This window comes from Poromitra crassiceps (genome assembly GCF_964638095.1).
Source record: "Poromitra crassiceps genome assembly, chromosome: 21".
NCBI classification, from domain to species: domain Eukaryota; kingdom Metazoa; phylum Chordata; class Actinopteri; order Beryciformes; family Melamphaidae; genus Poromitra; species Poromitra crassiceps.
The window spans coordinates 22,959,596-22,976,500 of NC_139638.1; the positions used below are offsets into that span (position 1 = coordinate 22,959,596).

Below are 16,905 nucleotides of genomic sequence, written 5' to 3' on the forward strand. Positions count from 1 at the left end.
GGAATTGCAAAAAAACAAACAGTGCACCTGAACGCAACATGCAAGATACCCGCTGAATAAGTGTCCAAATGTTCATGTCATTCTGGCCAATAGCCTACTCCACTTCTGTTATAGCATTTCATTCTGGAATATGGAATATCTTTCAATAATCTATGATTTAGCTGCTAAATTGTCAAATACCGCCATCTGCTCGCTACCCAGGCACTTATGTATGTACTTAACCTAACTAACTTAACCTAACTATCCGGTGTGCACAACATTGTCAGACTAAACTCCGGCTGACAATCCGCTACAGAAAAATGTATATTGTTTGTTTATTAACTGGCCCCTGGCCTTCTATCATTTCACGAAAGTGGCCCCCGGGCAAAGCAAGTTGAGTATCCCTGGGATTAGGCTACATCTCGTGTGGGGGGGGGGGGGGGGGGGGGGGGCTTGTAGTATAGAATAGAACCATGCATTTGTACAATAAATATCCTATTTTCATAGTCACACCCATGCTTACTGAGAGGCAGCAGCACCATCTAAGCCTACATTTCCCAGCATGCCTCCAGCTTTGAGCGGAAGTGTCGTATGAAAGGTGCTTATAAAGCAGCCGCTTCTCCCCAGCCGCTGACAGAGAGCAATGCGGGAGGGAGGGAGGGTGAACCTGCCGCGGCTGCGATGGGACCAGCACAGAGACATGTCAGCAGCTTTGTGCAGGCATTTAGGCTATAAACTGCACCCCATCAGAGAGAGGAGGACTCCAACTGCCCGGTCGAAATATGTGACAACTCGCATTCATCCCTTTAAAGGCGGTATCATTTATTTATTTTCAATTAAAACATGGACCCCCGTTGAATCGGGGCTAAAGTTGACCCGGTTGCCTTTGGATGTCGCGGTGCTGCTCAACCCCCAAACTCGATTAGATTTGTAAACGCTGGCCGAAATGCTGCCTCCGGGGGACCTTGCATTAATTTGCAGCAATAGAGGAGAAATAACGGGCACGGGTGTGAGAAGATAAGGGAATTACCTCTCTGACCGAGGAGCTGTGAGTGGAGCCGCCGTTCATTCAGACCGGCTTTGAATTTCTCCCCCCAAGATTCCGCCTCGCTGATGAAACTGGTGACTGAATTGTTTTATAGGCTTGTGTGCATGTTGTTTCTGTCGACTGAAAATAGACCACACTTCATGCAATTGCAATGCATGATCCTCTAATCCGCACATGCTGTGTATTGTAGCCTTTTCAATCGTTAAATGTCACTTTTTATTTTGGATTAATTGGGTCTAGGCCTATACTGCAGATTAAATGGACATTGCCACACAGAATATATTGTCGTTTAGCTGGTGTCAGCGTCCACTGTGTAGGCTATACTCTAAAATATAGACTATTTCTCTATTACAAGCAGCTGTCACTGACTGGAGATAGGGGCATTGTAATGCATAGCATGACAGCCTATAGGGAAGATGATAATGAACCTACAGAGAAGTACACGAGGCTATGACGGCGAGATGTAAGGAGTGATTCGAATTAATTGTAGCCTATTTATCTCACAATGAACCTGGACTTTACGCATTAAGCGCACATTCCCAAATGGATGCATGTTGCCACAAGGTCGAGCGCCGTCTCGCTCCGTGGAGGCGATAGAGCGCTTTTGAGGAGGCATGACTTCTGACATGACAACTTGAACGGAACAGAAAGTTGTGGCCTGTCTTCGCTTTTTTTGAGGTGAAGTGGCTTTTACGCACGTTTTACGCACCGGGAAGAAAGCATGCGCCCGTGAACGTGGAGAGCGCCCTCTGTTCCCTTCTTTCTGACAATAGTTTTGGATCAAAGAGCTGCTTGCCAGGATGCATGACTTTTTAGTCAAACAGTCTGCTATGAATGAAACACTTTTGATTCTCATAATGCTATTTTTGGGCAAGATGATGTGGATCCAACTGTGGTGACCTTCTTGCTGTTTCCATGCGTCTTTCTTCTTCTCCAGAACTCTGGACGTTGTTGTGGATTGTGTTGCTATTTAATGCAATGGGCTGTATCCAGAGTATCAGGTGTAAGCCCAAGAGTTTCCGAGAGAGTATCATCGTCCTGGAGGTGAACTCGTCCATCGACTCCAACCCCACCAGCATCGACGAGTCTTCTCGAGTGGTCCTGCGCTACCGGACACCCCACTTCCGAGCACTTGCTCGGGTCCTGGTGCCACCAGTAGCCGGCAAAGATACATGGACCATCGGCTGGATTCAAGCTTGCAACCACATGGAGTTCTACAATAAGTATGGAAACAAGGGGATGTGAGTATTACCCTACCGGCTCTCTGATATGATTTGGAGATGGGCTTTGAGATGATGAGCATTGTTTGGTGATGACGAGCATGTTGGCACTCAGCAATTAAGCGGCTTTTCCCCTGGAGCACTGCAATGAACAGGCTACATTTACATTTCAGTATCAGTCATACTTTATAGCACCCATCTAACTGTTCATCACAATTTTCACCACTCATGCTGAGTTAGTTGAAAAATGGCAGAAGGACTTTCACGATAGCTCCAAGTTGGCCAGCGTGTGTGTTTATTTATTTATTTATTTTCTTTTTATTGAGCGAAATGGTGACAAGAACATTGGATACCAACACTATTTGGTTACCCCCGATAGGCTAATTGAGGAGGATATGACTCCCAATTTGAATACCAGGCATTAATGCATAAAGATATTGCTTTTAAAATTGAATACAGAGTAATTACTTTTTGAATAATGAGGCTGAGCCCCAACACTGATGATGATGATGATGGAAGCACCTGGAGATCTACTGGATTACTTTATCACAGGGTAACTTCAACTGACACCTCTGGCTCTGACAGGCCGGCACAATTCAGGTGATCAATAATTAAAAGCAGGGTAGGTTACTTTGGAAAGGTATTCCATCACAGGGTACTAGATACCTCATCAAAACTGTAATCAGTAACATAATCCCAGGGGTTACCCAAATATAGGCTTTTTAGTTTGAGCTATATGAAGCTAGAGATACAGAAATTTTAAATGACAAAGTTCAGGAAGCTTATTTCAGGTTTGCATAGCACTGCCACATGTGCCACTACCACATGCTATAAAGGCACACAACACCTGCTGCTATTTAAAAGGCGTTGAGTTTCGCGCTTTCACTTTCCCAGAAGCAGCCGAACTCTAAGTTCTCATAAATAGCCGACACGTGGTCTGCAGAATTTTTTTGCCAAGGTAACAAAAATATATTGATGTTTTTTTATTGTTTAAAAGAACGCTGTTGCATTTATTTTGCCTATTACCCAGCACCAGGGACGTGCACAGATAGGCCCAAGGTGGTGCCCGAGTACCTGCCCTTTTATGGCCTCTGACTGATAAGGCCTAAAAAAAAAATTAGTTTGGTTCCTGTTGGTTGTCAGTTGAGGTGAGGGTCGGTAGGGAATTTATTTTATTTTATTTTTTTATTTTATTTTCAGTGGCAGCAAGGGATAGATAGGAAATATATAGATATATTTTTTTTCCTTAAAATTACAGCAGCGATGGATACTTTTTTCATAACATAGCCTACATGTACTGTACCACTGTGCTCTACACACGTTTTTATATGAACAAAATATTTAAGTCAATATGAATGCTTCAATGTTATTAAAACGTGCTGTTTTTCTACTCCTAAAAACCAGTTCTGGACCATTGGCATTGAAGACATCTCAAACAATATTTCATCTCATACCTTTAATGGCATTATTAGACCGCAAAAACCAGACAGACACACTTCTATTCCCCCCCCCCCCCCCCTCCCTGCCTCTTCCAACTCACGGCTTCCTCAGCTACACACACACACGCACACAAACACACACGTCACACACACACACACACGCACGCACATGCACGCATACGCACAGATGCACGCACTCGCGCACACACACGCTCTGGTTTGTGCTCTCTGGAAGAGAAAAGCCCACTCCCTGGGTCCGCAGGCTCTCCAGAATGTCATTTTTTTGCTCCTCTTTATTCGTCTGTGCAACCTTCGGCGGGGGCAAATGAGTATGTTGCTGTGCACGAAACAGTATCTCGAAGGCGGACGGAGCGGTACTTTGAGCTGTCGAGGGCTGAGGTTCTGCCGTGCACTTCAGTGCTAAATACCTGAATTGAAACGTAGCCATGAAGCCACTGACGAGCGAACCAAGCTGCTGAGTGGGGGTCGACACCACATCGCTGGAGATATCTGTCCATTTGTCAGCTCTGTCCACTTTGCCGGCTGCTGATACGAATATACAAGCGCACTGTTTAACTTCCTGAAGCACGTTTTCAAACGATTTTAACCCCAATCTCACAATTCTGGTTGGCACGCTGCTGCATGGGCAGAGAAGCGACACAAAGCACATGTCCGTCATGCTCCCTCCATGCCATTTTCGTTTTACAGTATCCGTAGCGAAAAGCACCTTCGCGCAGTGGCAAACCCCGCCCCTTAGCGCCACCGTCAAATCAACAAGCTCATAAAATAAATTGGGTCGCACGTAAATTGACAGGGTCGGTCGGCAACCGGAACCAAACTTAATTTTTTTTTAGGCCTAAGTCCCCTTTTTGCAAAGACACATCCACGGCTAAGCGGTTGAATGGATGAATTATGAGAGGGGTTCCCTTTTTGACCTGCCCCCCCAAAAACGTCTGTGTGCACGTCACTGCTCAGCACGACAGGCGTTTAATCAGATAACACTAAACTCATTTTCACCCCTCAGTGGCTCAGAGCTCGTGGCACAAAAAGAGAGAAAGATGTGGAGAATTTAACATTTTCTTTACTTCGGTCTACACTACCATCAAAGAAGGTGTTCCAGAAGTTTTTTTTAAGTTTTTGATCAGGTGTAAAAAATGACTGTCACAGTATATCTCAACAATTTAAATAGGCTCATACCAAACTAGAAGTGCCTTCAGAATGTGCAGACCTCCACCAGACGGCACCGAAAAGATAACCTCCTTTGGCAGAGTTATAATAAAGAGAGATTCAATGCCAACTCCATGCGGGTTAGAAAGAGAACTTTTTAGGCCGTGTCATTTCAAAAGGCCGCGGTGACAGTGTAAGCATTTATTAAAATAATGAGTAATGATGGAATGATTTGGCAATAAATACAAACTCTTCAGAAAACTGAAAATTGTCTGCGATTATTAGTCTACCTATATCTGTCAAGGTGGATGGTGTTGAACCCTTCTGTATTCTGGTCTGCAATAAACGTACACAAGTAAATTCATATTATTTAATGCAGGAATAGCTGATTTATTATCTGTAGGTATAGAGGTCTGTGCTGCTCATCGATAAAAATATATACACACAGCCATGAGCATACTCTCACACACACACGCACACACACACACGCACACGCACACACACACACACACACACACACACACACCATTGGCATTTGGCACATACACACCCAAGCACACTATTTTAGTTTAGCAAAATTAAACAAGAGATTTAAAACAGCTGACACAGCAAAGTAACTTTCAAATATGCATTGCAGAAATAGGCACAGCCGCAATCTGGAAATGTATCAAGTGTGTTGAATGCAGCTGTTGGGCAAGTTACTTTCAAAATGTAATATACTACATGTTACTAGTTACTTTCATTTGAAAGTAATAAGTTACCTAATATTACTGTATGTGTAAAGTAACTCATTACTTACTGTATTACACTACTTTTGCATTACTTTCACCAAAATAACTGCAGTAGCAGAATGACATCTCCGCCATCCCTAAAAATAATTGCAACCGTCTTGAAGTCAGTGTAAACCGTCCAAAATTCTAAATGTTATCCTTTTCCTTTGTTATTGCCATCTATAGTGTTTCTTTACATAAAAACACAATTTGATTAGGAAATGATTGTATCTTTATTTATTTATTTATTTATTTATTTATTTATTTATTTATTTATTTATATTTAGTTACTTGACAAAGTAATTGGTATAATATCACTGAAATCCTGTTGGTAATAATAAGTTATATTACCGAGTTACTGCTAAAAGTAATATATTACATGTAATATGTATATGAGTTACCCCCAACACTGGTTGAATGTGTGACTGTGTACATGATATTGTTGTGGGTCAAGACCAGGCTGAAGACTAACATGTGGTGCTCTTTACTTGGTTTGATCTCAGAAGCAGATTTTTGCCTAAAGTACCGTGTCAAACACCAGCATGTATCTTCACTCTCTTTCCTCAATTTCTAATGCTTTCTATACCATGGTTCATGGTATGGGACATTACGTTGTCATTGTGGCGTGTGTGTGGGTGTGGGTGTGTGTGTGTGTGTGAGAGAGAGAGAGAGAGAGAGAGAGAGAGAGTCTGTGTGTAGTACAGTACACACTGAATTCAGACCACGGGTTTACCCTGTAGTGTAAATAGATGATCTGAGTGGAGCTAATAGTTATGTATGACATTTCTCTTAGAGAATTCATGACCTCAGTAGCATAGCTGGTTATCATGGTGATTATGGCGTGACTGTAGGCAGCTCAAGGGCACCTTGCTTTTAGTCTACAGTGTGTGTTTCTGTTCAAAGTAAGTCATCCAGCTGTGTGAAGATCAGTAAGGCATCAACATCAATCTTGTTTTCTTTGGTGCACTATTGGTGCATTGTGATACGTCCATAGGGAATAGACTACATTTGTAACTTTGACATTCGAAACAGATCGTCAGATAAAGTCACTCGGGCAAAGATAATATCCTTGGCCAAAGTCGAGCGTGTGGTTTTGAACATGATAACTGGTACACAGCACAGCCAGGTAAATAAAAATAGTTTTACTTGTTCAAACCAAACGGTACAGATATATTTAGAAACAGGAGAGATCGCATAACATTTCACTAACATTTCAAAAAATGCCAGTTTAAAGAATATATTTGTTCAATGTTGTTTATTTTAAGTTTTGGTCCAAGTGAAATGTTCTACGGTCTCTCCCGATTCTAAATATAGCTGAACCGTTTGGTTTGACCAAGTAAAACTATTTTTAGAAGCATTTTACAAAATGTCTATGGGAAAATAACTTGCGGAAGAGAATCTCTGGTACAGTGCTGAAGCAGGAAGTGACGTTCACTTTGCCTCAGTCTCTATAACACTGATGGAGAAGTGAGAAAGGCTAAGAACAATATTATGCAATGTTAACAGGTCTCTCTTTCTGTCTCTCTCTGTTCTCTATTTTTGTCTCTCTCTGTCTTGTTCTCTCTTTCTCTCTCTGCCTGTGTGTGAATGCATTAGGACACACACAGTGTTCTTGTTGTGGCCGACCACAAGTTGACACACAGCTACCCGAAAGGTGCTATCGCTACCCGTTGCAGCATAGGATGTTTCAGGGCTGCACGTCTAAGATTAGCGAGACAGTCCCCTCCCAAACACCTCCACCCCAGTGTGGCTGTGAAAGTTTGTCTGTGTGTCTGTGTTTAAGCGAGAGAGATAGAGAGAGAAAGCGAAAGAGAGATATGATGGAATTAAAAACCCTTGTTTACTCTCTAAAAATTAATTAATTAAATTTAATTAAATTTAATTTAATATTTAATTAATCAAATAGTAGTAAATATTTTGCACTGATCAGTGCCCTTTGCAAACTGCAGCAAGCGTCTACAATAATTATCTCATAATTATCATCCAGTCCACACAATTGTAAATAATGCCTTTTTAGTAAAAAAAAAAAAAAAAAAAAAAATCTATTTGGTTATGCCCCTTGGTCAATGTCCCTTGGTTAGCGTTAGCGAGATATACAATTAATTTTAGGACATGGATTTAGGACCTTCTCATTTAAAGGTCCCATTCCGTGCAAAAGCTGTTTTTACTTGTAAATGCATATACTGCTGTCATCCCTCCCTGTAATGAGTGGTCACAACCTCAGAACTGCCAGAGTTGGATTTGTCCCTATCCAGCTTCCCCCTGCAGTCTCCTTCAAGCCACGCCCCTTACACTCTGTTTCCCCAGACGGGTTAATGTTACGTCACTCGGGTCCTTAAGCATACTGCGCGCGGTCTCTCTCACACAAGCTACCTGCACCATTTTGTCTATAGCCACAAAATTAACACACATAATGTTAGTATGAGCCAGGAGCGGCCTGCTTCCCCTGTGGCTAGTGTGACCTGGGATGCGACCAAGCGCATTCAGTGGCACCCCGAATAGGGACTTGATATGTTACTGCAAGCAAACAATGTTTCAGAAGCATAAAGTAACATGCATAACTGTTACACAGCCCCGACTCTAACGTTAGTCTCCTTCTTTCTTTTTTCTTTCATGCTTTTGTTGGACAGGGAGATAGTTAGAGAGAGGCAGGAAGGTATGGGAGAGAGAGAGAGGGGAGGACATATAGCATAGGGGCGGCTGTAGCTCAGGAGGTAGAGCGGGTTGTCACTAATCACTTTGGATAAAAGAGGTCGGTGGTTCGATTCCCGGCTCCTCCAGTCTGCATGTCGAAGTGCCCTTGGGCAAGACACTGAAGCCCAAATTGCTCCCGTTGGTGTGCCAGCACCCTGTGTGGTAACCTGCCGCCATCGGTGTGTGACTGGGTGAATGTACCTACTGACTGTAAAGCGCTTTGGATAAAAGCGCTATATAAATGCAGGCCATTTACCATTTACCATTTGCAGGCCATAGGGCAGGGATACTCAACTTGCCTTGCCCGGGGGCCACTTTCATGAAATGATCGGAGGCCAGGGGCCAGTTAATAAACAAAACAATATACATTTTTCTGTAGCGGATTGTAGGTTTTTGGGGTGTCCGCTGGAGTTTAGTCTGACAATGTTGTGCACACCGGATAGTTAGTTAGGTTAAGTACATACATAAGTGCCTGGGTAGCGAGCAGACGGCGGTATTTGACAATTTAGCTGGAGCTCAGTCAAACTTGATTTCATATTCGTTTTTATTTTATTAGTTTTTATTGTGAATTAGATTCTAATTCACAATGAAAACTAAGGTGAAATTATTAGAAAATGTTCGGGGGGCCACTCTGCACCCTGTCGCCGGCCGCATCTGGCCCCCGGGCCGCAAGTTGAGTATCACTGGCATCGGGCCATGGGCCGGATTCAAACCCGGGTCTCTGCGGGAAGGACTGAGCCTTATGGTAGACCCATGGTCTAATCTTTAACTCTAATTTAGACAAAAGCAGGATAGCCCTCTCATTGAAAACCCAAAAGCAGAATTGGAGACATCAGTGATTCTCAGGTTACTTGATTTGTTTAAAATCTGCATTACATATAGCCTAGGCCCTATAGCCAATGCACTCAAAAGCATATTTATATATATCAACATATTCCAACATAAAAGTCATTGCTATTCTGCCCGACACTCTTCTTCACAGCAAAGGAAGAGAATGGCAAAAGCTATTTTCACCGTCAGCATCTTAAGAGCACTTATGCAGCGACACTTAAGCGAGTCTCCTCTCACTCTCAGAAGTCGTCTCTTTCACGGCAGTAAAAACGTCCAGGATGCGTTAATTTGGACAGAACGGCTGTGAGGATGGTGATGTTGATGATTTCTCCTGTTGGCTCTGCGCCTTTTGGATTCTGAATATGTCACATCAACCTTCATCCTCGCTCCGTTTCTCTTGCTCTGTCTCTCGCTTATAAATAGAACAGCTATAGTGTGGTCAAGTTTTATAGGTTTGTTTGATTTAATAAGTCTGTCTGTGCTGCACTACAAAGCCCTATAGTCGTGAACCACCGGCCTGGATGTGCGTGCTTGTTTATTGTTTCTAGTCATGAACTTTGACATACAACAACACACAGAAAGTATTGTAGTTCCTCCCATTTGCCTTTGTAGGGCAGTATAGTAGTCTAGACGTCTGTGCATCTGGAGTTCTCACACATGCGTGCACACACTCGCACACTCACTCGCTGGTGGTTAGCTTCAAGGATGCTGTGATTGATTAGAGTCTCTCTCTCCAGCAGCTGCTGAGACACAACCAGCCCAACCTTCTGTCTGCAGGTACCTCGCCTCCACGCTGTGTAAACACACAAACTCGCAGTAATAAAAAAGACCTTTTTTCACCGGGACAGTTCAGCAACATTTCATATTATGAACACGAGTATGGCCGTTAAAGTGACCAGACTCTGTTCGGTCCTTCATCTGCCTGGAAAAACAAACCATCGCGGTGGTTCGATTATTAGACTGAGGGTCAGGAGGTAGAGCGGGGTCGTCCACTAATCAGAAGGTCGGTGGTTCGATCCCCGGCTCCTCCAGCGCGCATGTCAGTGTCCTTGGGAAAAATACTGAGCTCAAAATTGCTCTGAATGGTGCGCCAGTACCCTGCATGGTAGCTGCCTTGCCGCCATCGGTGTGTGAATGTATGTGTGAATGTCTGCATGTGCTGTAAAGCGCTTTGAGTGATCGGTAGACTAGAAAAGAGCCTCATAAATGCAGTCCATTTAGCATTTTAATGAGTCACTCCCAGTACTACTCTTTGATAAGAGTAATCTACTGATGATGCATCAGGAAAGGGGAAGTTTCGACGTGCAGCAGTTGCGCTATCAAGTCATGTGTTAATAAATGATGAAAGAGAGAAGTCTGAGAAGCTGGGGACATGGAGAGATTGCTGCAAATTGTTTTGGAAGAATAGATTGGGAGGATAAGGTGATTTTCTTCAGAACAAAAATTAATGTACATGATGCGCACTCAAGCAAGCACACACACACACACACACACACACACACACACACACGCACACACAGATAGACGCAGACACACACACGCGCGTGCGCGCGCGCACACACACACACACACAGATACACGCAGACACACACACACACACACACACACACACAGATAGATGCAGACACACACACGCGCGTGCGCGGGCACACACACACACACAGACACACGCACGCACGCACGCACGCACGCACGCACGCACACACACACACACACACACACACACACACACACACACACACACACACACACACACACACACACACACACACACACACACACACAGACTAGCCATTATCATGCCTGACATGCTAATCTCACCCACTGGGTGAATATATAAATGGCTATGTGAGGGGAGCAGCAGCATGTGAGGGGAGCAGCAGCATGTATATGAGGGGAGCAGCAGCATGTATATGAGGGGAGCAGCAGCATGTAGGTGAGGGGAGCAGCAGCATGTAGGTGAGGGGAGCAGCAGCATGTATGTGAGGGGAGCAGCAGCATGTATGTGAGGGGAGCAGCAGCATGTAGGTGAGGGGAGCAGCAGCATGTAGGTGAGGGGAGCAGCAGCATGTAGGTGAGGGGAGCAGCAGCATGTAGGTGAGGGGAGCAGCAGCATGTATGTGAGGGGAGCAGCAGCATGTAGGTGAGGGGAGCAGCAGCATGTAGGTGAGGGGAGCAGCAGCATGTAGGTGAGGGGAGCAGCAGCAGCATGTATGTGAGGGGAGCAGCAGCATGTATGTGAGGGGAGCAGCAGCATGTAGTGAGGGGAGCAGCAGCATGTAGGTGAGGGGAGCAGCAGCATGTATGTGAGGGGAGCAGCAGCATGTATGTGAGGGGAGCAGCAGCATGTAGTGAGGGGAGCAGCAGCATGTAGGTGAGGGGAGCAGCAGCATGTAGGTGAGGGGAGCAGCAGCATGTAGGTGAGGGGAGCAGCAGCATGTAGTGAGGGGAGCAGCAGCATGTAGGTGAGGGGAGCAGCAGCATGTAGGTGAGGGGAGCAGCAGCATGTAGGTGAGGGGAGCAGCAGCATGTAGGTGAGGGGAGCAGCAGCATGTATGTGAGGGGAGCAGCAGCATGTAGGTGAGGGGAGCAGCAGCATGTAGGTGAGGGGAGCAGCAGCATGTAGGTGAGGGGAGCAGCAGCAGCATGTATGTGAGGGGAGCAGCAGCATGTAGGTGAGGGGAGCAGCAGCAGCATGTAGGTGAGGGGAGCAGCAGCATGTAGGTGAGGGGAGCAGCAGCATGTAGGTGAGGGGAGCAGCAGCATGTATGTGAGGGGAGCAGCAGCATGTAGGTGAGGGGAGCAGCAGCATGTAGGTGAGGGGAGCAGCAGCAGCATGTATGTGAGGGGAGCAGCAGCATGTATGTGAGGGGAGCAGCAGCATGTAGTGAGGGGAGCAGCAGCATGTAGGTGAGGGGAGCAGCAGCATGTAGGTGAGGGGAGCAGCAGCATGTAGGTGAGGGGAGCAGCAGCATGTATGTGAGGGGAGCAGCAGCATGTAGGTGAGGGGAGCAGCAGCATGTAGGTGAGGGGAGCAGCAGCATGTAGGTGAGGGGAGCAGCAGCATGTAGTGAGGGGAGCAGCAGCATGTAGGTGAGGGGAGCAGCAGCATGTAGGTGAGGGGAGCAGCAGCATGTAGGTGAGGGGAGCAGCAGCATGTAGGTGAGGGGAGCAGCAGCATGTATGTGAGGGGAGCAGCAGCATGTAGGTGAGGGGAGCAGCAGCATGTAGGTGAGGGGAGCAGCAGCATGTAGGTGAGGGGAGCAGCAGCATGTAGTGAGGGGAGCAGCAGCATGTGAGAGGAGCAGCAGCATGTAGTGAGGGGAGCAGCAGCATGTAGGTGAGGGGAGCAGCAGCATGTATGTGAGGGGAGCAGCAGCAGGTCATGTGACTGCTCTGATCACACCATGATCTCCTCCATTCTGCTGAGCCTTGACTTCAGGGGAAACAAAGGCAATCATCTCTCTCCTGCTGCCAGCAGAAAATCGATAGGCGGGCGGAGCGGAGTTTACAAGGCCCCTCGGTCGTCCACTGTCACCTGCTGTGTCTCAATACTTCCTTTTCCCAAGGTCATACCAAGCAGAAGCCTTGTCGTCACACTATTCAAATGTAAATTGTCCAACTCCCTCTGCACGGGGACAGGGTTATGCATGCAGGCAGGAGAGTGCTTAACTCTTTAGAATTCTTTAGTGTAGTTAATTTGCCTGAGCTGACCTCAAAAACCGCCGCTGAAAGTTTGTAGAACATTATTCACTGGTCTCCAAGCTGAAGGACGATCTCCCCACATCTCCTCTTATCCTTATTTCTCAACCTTTCAACCCATTTAACACTGCTAAGAGAGCCTGTTTTAGATGGAGATCCTTGTCGAGCAAGTTGCGGCAGGTGTGTGCAGTGTTAGAGAAAGCTCCACACTGGGCACCTCAACTACAACTCTAGTTTAATGGTGAGTCAGAATACTATTGTGTACTTTGTTACTTTCAAACTGTACTTTCCACAAAACTACATTTTGGTTTCCCCTTCCGACTGTTGTGGTGAGTCTCCATTGGTGGGGAGTTGAGAGGGGGGGGATCACCCAGGCTTGATCACTCGTCGGCACGTATTATCCTGTAGTGTGAACCTGGCCTGACAAGATGTTGATTTTGTCGGGCTGAGTCTGGCTGGGCTCATGTAGTGCGAAGAGACACAAGACTCAACAATACTGAAATCAGTATTGACGTTCCTACAGACACAATTGACCATGTCTGCGGGTGGGCGCGGCACTAGCGCCTCCTCTGGTCGGGGGGTAAATGAACTGGAGGAGAAGTCGCTTTTAACAACAACTCCCACTCACATATACCAGTGGTTCTCAAATCGGGGTCCGCGGCACTTTGGCAGGGGGTCCGCAAAAAGTTCTCAGGTATAATTTTTTTTTATTAAAAAATAAAATGCTACATGTTACTTATTCCTTCTCAAACTACTTCCTACATGGTGCTAGTCTATCAAAATATCTTGGCTGTCATTGATTGTGTTGCATTGTGGTTTTCTGTACTGTTGACAAATTGTGATATTGTAAGTCGCTTTGGACAAAACAAAAGCGTCTGCTACATTAAATGACGTAATGTAAATGTAATGTAATAAAAAAAAAATATATATTTTTTTTTTGCAAAATCTTCATAGTTCAACGAAAATAGTTTATGCTTTAAATCTAAAATGGTTCATGGATTACATTCTAATAACAAACCTATCAAATTAAAAGTCAAGCACATTAACGTGGAAACAATTAAGCTTAGCCCAAAATCACAAATCAGAATGAGGGGGTCCCCGGTATATTTTCTATCTTGTAAGGGGTCCTTGGCTGAAAAACATTTGAGAACCTCTGACATAGACAGTTTATACCAGTAGAGGCTTCCAACTCCACTCTTAAGCTTAATTTATACTTATTAGAAAGTGTCGCTCAGTACATGGTCGCAGACAAAAAAGAAAGTGTCGCTCATGTCGCTCATATGTTGCATTTATACTTCAGTGAACGTTCGCCTCTGTTCAACGGTCACGTGACACTCGAACGCTATAAGCAGACAGCCAAGAGAAGAGGGGGAATGGAATGCACAGTGAAACCACGTCCGAGGCAAGATGTAACGTACTTGACTGCAGCCGCATATAAACGACACACAACTCACCTCGTCTCGCTCTGGGAAATGCACAATGTTCTTTGTGATTTTCACGAAGTCATACATCAAGGTATGATAAAAATAGCAGAGACACGTTCATTCATTTCAATCGAGTGAAAACCAAAACAAGGAAGTAAAACGCGTGCCGTCTATATAGCCAATCAGACTTGCGCGATACTATGACGTAGTCAGCGACACTAGACATTTCACCAGGTAGCAGACACTGCTCACCGACACTTGAAAGTGTCGACTCAAGTCCTCATTTCTGTCGGCGACCGTTTCAAAAGTGTCGGCAGACGAAGCATAAATTGGGCTTTAGTTGTTATTGGCTACAGTTTTATTTGATGGAATAAGCCTCTCATAAAATAGTATAAAATGCCAATTAATGTGTCCAAATCAATCTTTACATCGGTCAGCTCTGACTGACCAAAACGCCAAACTAGAGGCTTCAAGTCCACAATGAGTGACGTTCGGTGACGTCCATATTTTTTATGCGGTCTATGAGTCTGACCAAACTTTTTAGAACAGTGGACTCACTGATTCAGAAAACGTATTAGCTCCATTTCTGGGTAAATCCTCATATTTTGGACTCCGTTCTATTCGCAGGTCGAGCTGGGAGCTCCCGGATCTGCGCGACTGCAAGATACAGGCCATCAGCGACTCCGACGGCGTCAACTACCCGTGGTACGGCAACACCACGGAGACGTGCACCATCGTCGGCCCCACCAAGAAGGACAGCAAGTTCACCGTCAGCATGAACGACAACTTCTACCCCAGCGTGACGTGGGGCGTGCCGGTCAGCGACAGCGGCGAGCCGCAGCTCAGCAGCATCCGCCGCGACCAGAGCTTCACCACCTGGCTGGTGGCCATCAACCAGGCCACCTCAGAGACCCTGGTGCTGCAGACCATCCGCTGGAGGATGCAGCTCCACATCCAGGTGGACCCGGACAAGCCCCTGGGTCGCAGGGCCGTCCTGCACGAGCCCGTGACCCAGGAGCAACCTCGGATCCTGGGCAAGAACGAGCCCATCCCCCCTAATGCCATGGTCAAGCCCAATGCCAACGACGCCCAGGTGCTGATGTGGCGGCCAAAGATTGGTGACCCAGTGGTGGTGATCCCACCCAAATACTGACTTCTTTGACTGACTGACAGTCCCACTGACCAGACTGGCCTTGGATACCTTGACAGTATCATCCCCTTTTTTTGGTTCCTGCTTTATTCACCAACTCCTCACTCCCCTTTTTTTTTCTTATCTTTGATATTTATTTTCTTCCTCCTTGCCTCTATAGTCTCTCAATGTCTCTCCTTCTCTCTCCTGTGTTTTAAACTGATGGAGCAAGAAAGTGAGAGAGAGAGAGAGAGAGAGAGAGACACAAAATTTGAAACGAGGACTAAACCAGCTTTGTGAAAAAGGCCGGGTGTTGCATTCAAGTGGGAGTTGGAACATATTTTTTACAAACTGGAGTGAACAAACTGCAACCATTCTACCTTCAAATTGGGTCGGGTCTCACTGTGCGAAGTTTCTTTGTTTTTATCTTTTTTTATTTTATTTTGGCGATTTGAGTCAAGGGATGCGGGGGGGTTAGCGAGTGCGGGCGGATTGAAAAGCAACAAATCCAAGTATTTCCATGACCATGTCTACGTACATGCTACGTACATGCTACATACATGGACATGTGCAAAAGTGTGTGTATTACGAATACCAGTTGTGTTTTTATTTATGGGCTGGGAGAGAGTGCATTTACTTTTGTTTGTCGTTGTCGTGAACAAGCACCGTTTTGTGCTCCACGCGAGTGAATACGAATTGCGTTGGGTGATGTAGATTTTTTAACCCGACGCCCGCCAGATGGGGGGCGGTATTTGTTTCTTGTGAACACAATACCGCCCCCGTCTGGCGGCGTCAGGTAAGTAGATTTTAGTACTTTTTTAAAAAAACATGCAAGACATTCAATCCATGCTGCCTTAAGTTTACATCGCTTTCCACTGCAACCTTTTTAGCCTTATAAACAAAAGTGCAATGCAGTTTTTTGCTCACCTGTCCCTTCTCCTTCAGACTGTTGGTGCTGGCTGTGTGGGTTTAGGACAGGAACATCTCCGCAGATCGAGGAAGACCCGGGTCAGAATTCTAGTTGACTACTTTTTGAGTTGAATTTACCGGACAAATATATTGCCTGATCAGTACAATCGGCACTTCACGGCAGACACAAAGGTAACTGAAAGTGTTTCAACTGCATTCGGACCCTGGATCTTCTTAAAGAGGCAAAGAGAACCATGAGATATATGATAATACGAGTCCATTTTTAGGAGGTCATATAGTGAAAATTAGTCAAGCCAACCCTTGATTGACACTCAAGTTTAAAACATGTGGTCAACACAATACATTGTAGGAATGCACGATATTGGATTTTTGCTTGTTTGTTTGCTGATATTCGATATTTTCCAAATCTTTTGGCCGATTGCAGATACCGATATATGCGCATATTGTTCCCCACCTAATTTCAGAGTAGTGGAATTAACACATTATTATGCCTACTCTTCTCGTGACGGCCCACTGGCAGATGCAGACACAATGCTTCTCAAAATGTACACATTCACCGGGCAAAATAAGAA

General features: G+C 45.4%; 1 protein-coding gene across 2 annotated transcripts; it reads left to right on the forward strand.

Moving 5' to 3' along the window:
• Positions 1-1,031: 1,031 nt before the first annotated feature.
• Positions 1,032-15,427, forward strand: fam78ab (family with sequence similarity 78 member Ab; the record flags this gene model as incomplete). Of its 2 annotated transcripts, XM_083657899.1 has the most annotated exons (3): positions 1,032-1,101; positions 1,965-2,268; positions 14,902-15,427. In XM_083657899.1, 2 exons carry the CDS (start codon positions 2,006-2,008, stop codon positions 15,425-15,427), a joined length of 789 nt encoding a protein of 262 aa, XP_083514025.1. The 2 variants fall into 2 exon arrangements, with proteins under 2 accessions (XP_083514025.1, XP_083514024.1); XM_083657898.1 differs by lacking the exon at positions 1,032-1,101 and having other exon boundaries at positions 1,943-2,268.
• Positions 15,428-16,905: the final 1,478 nt, after the last annotated feature.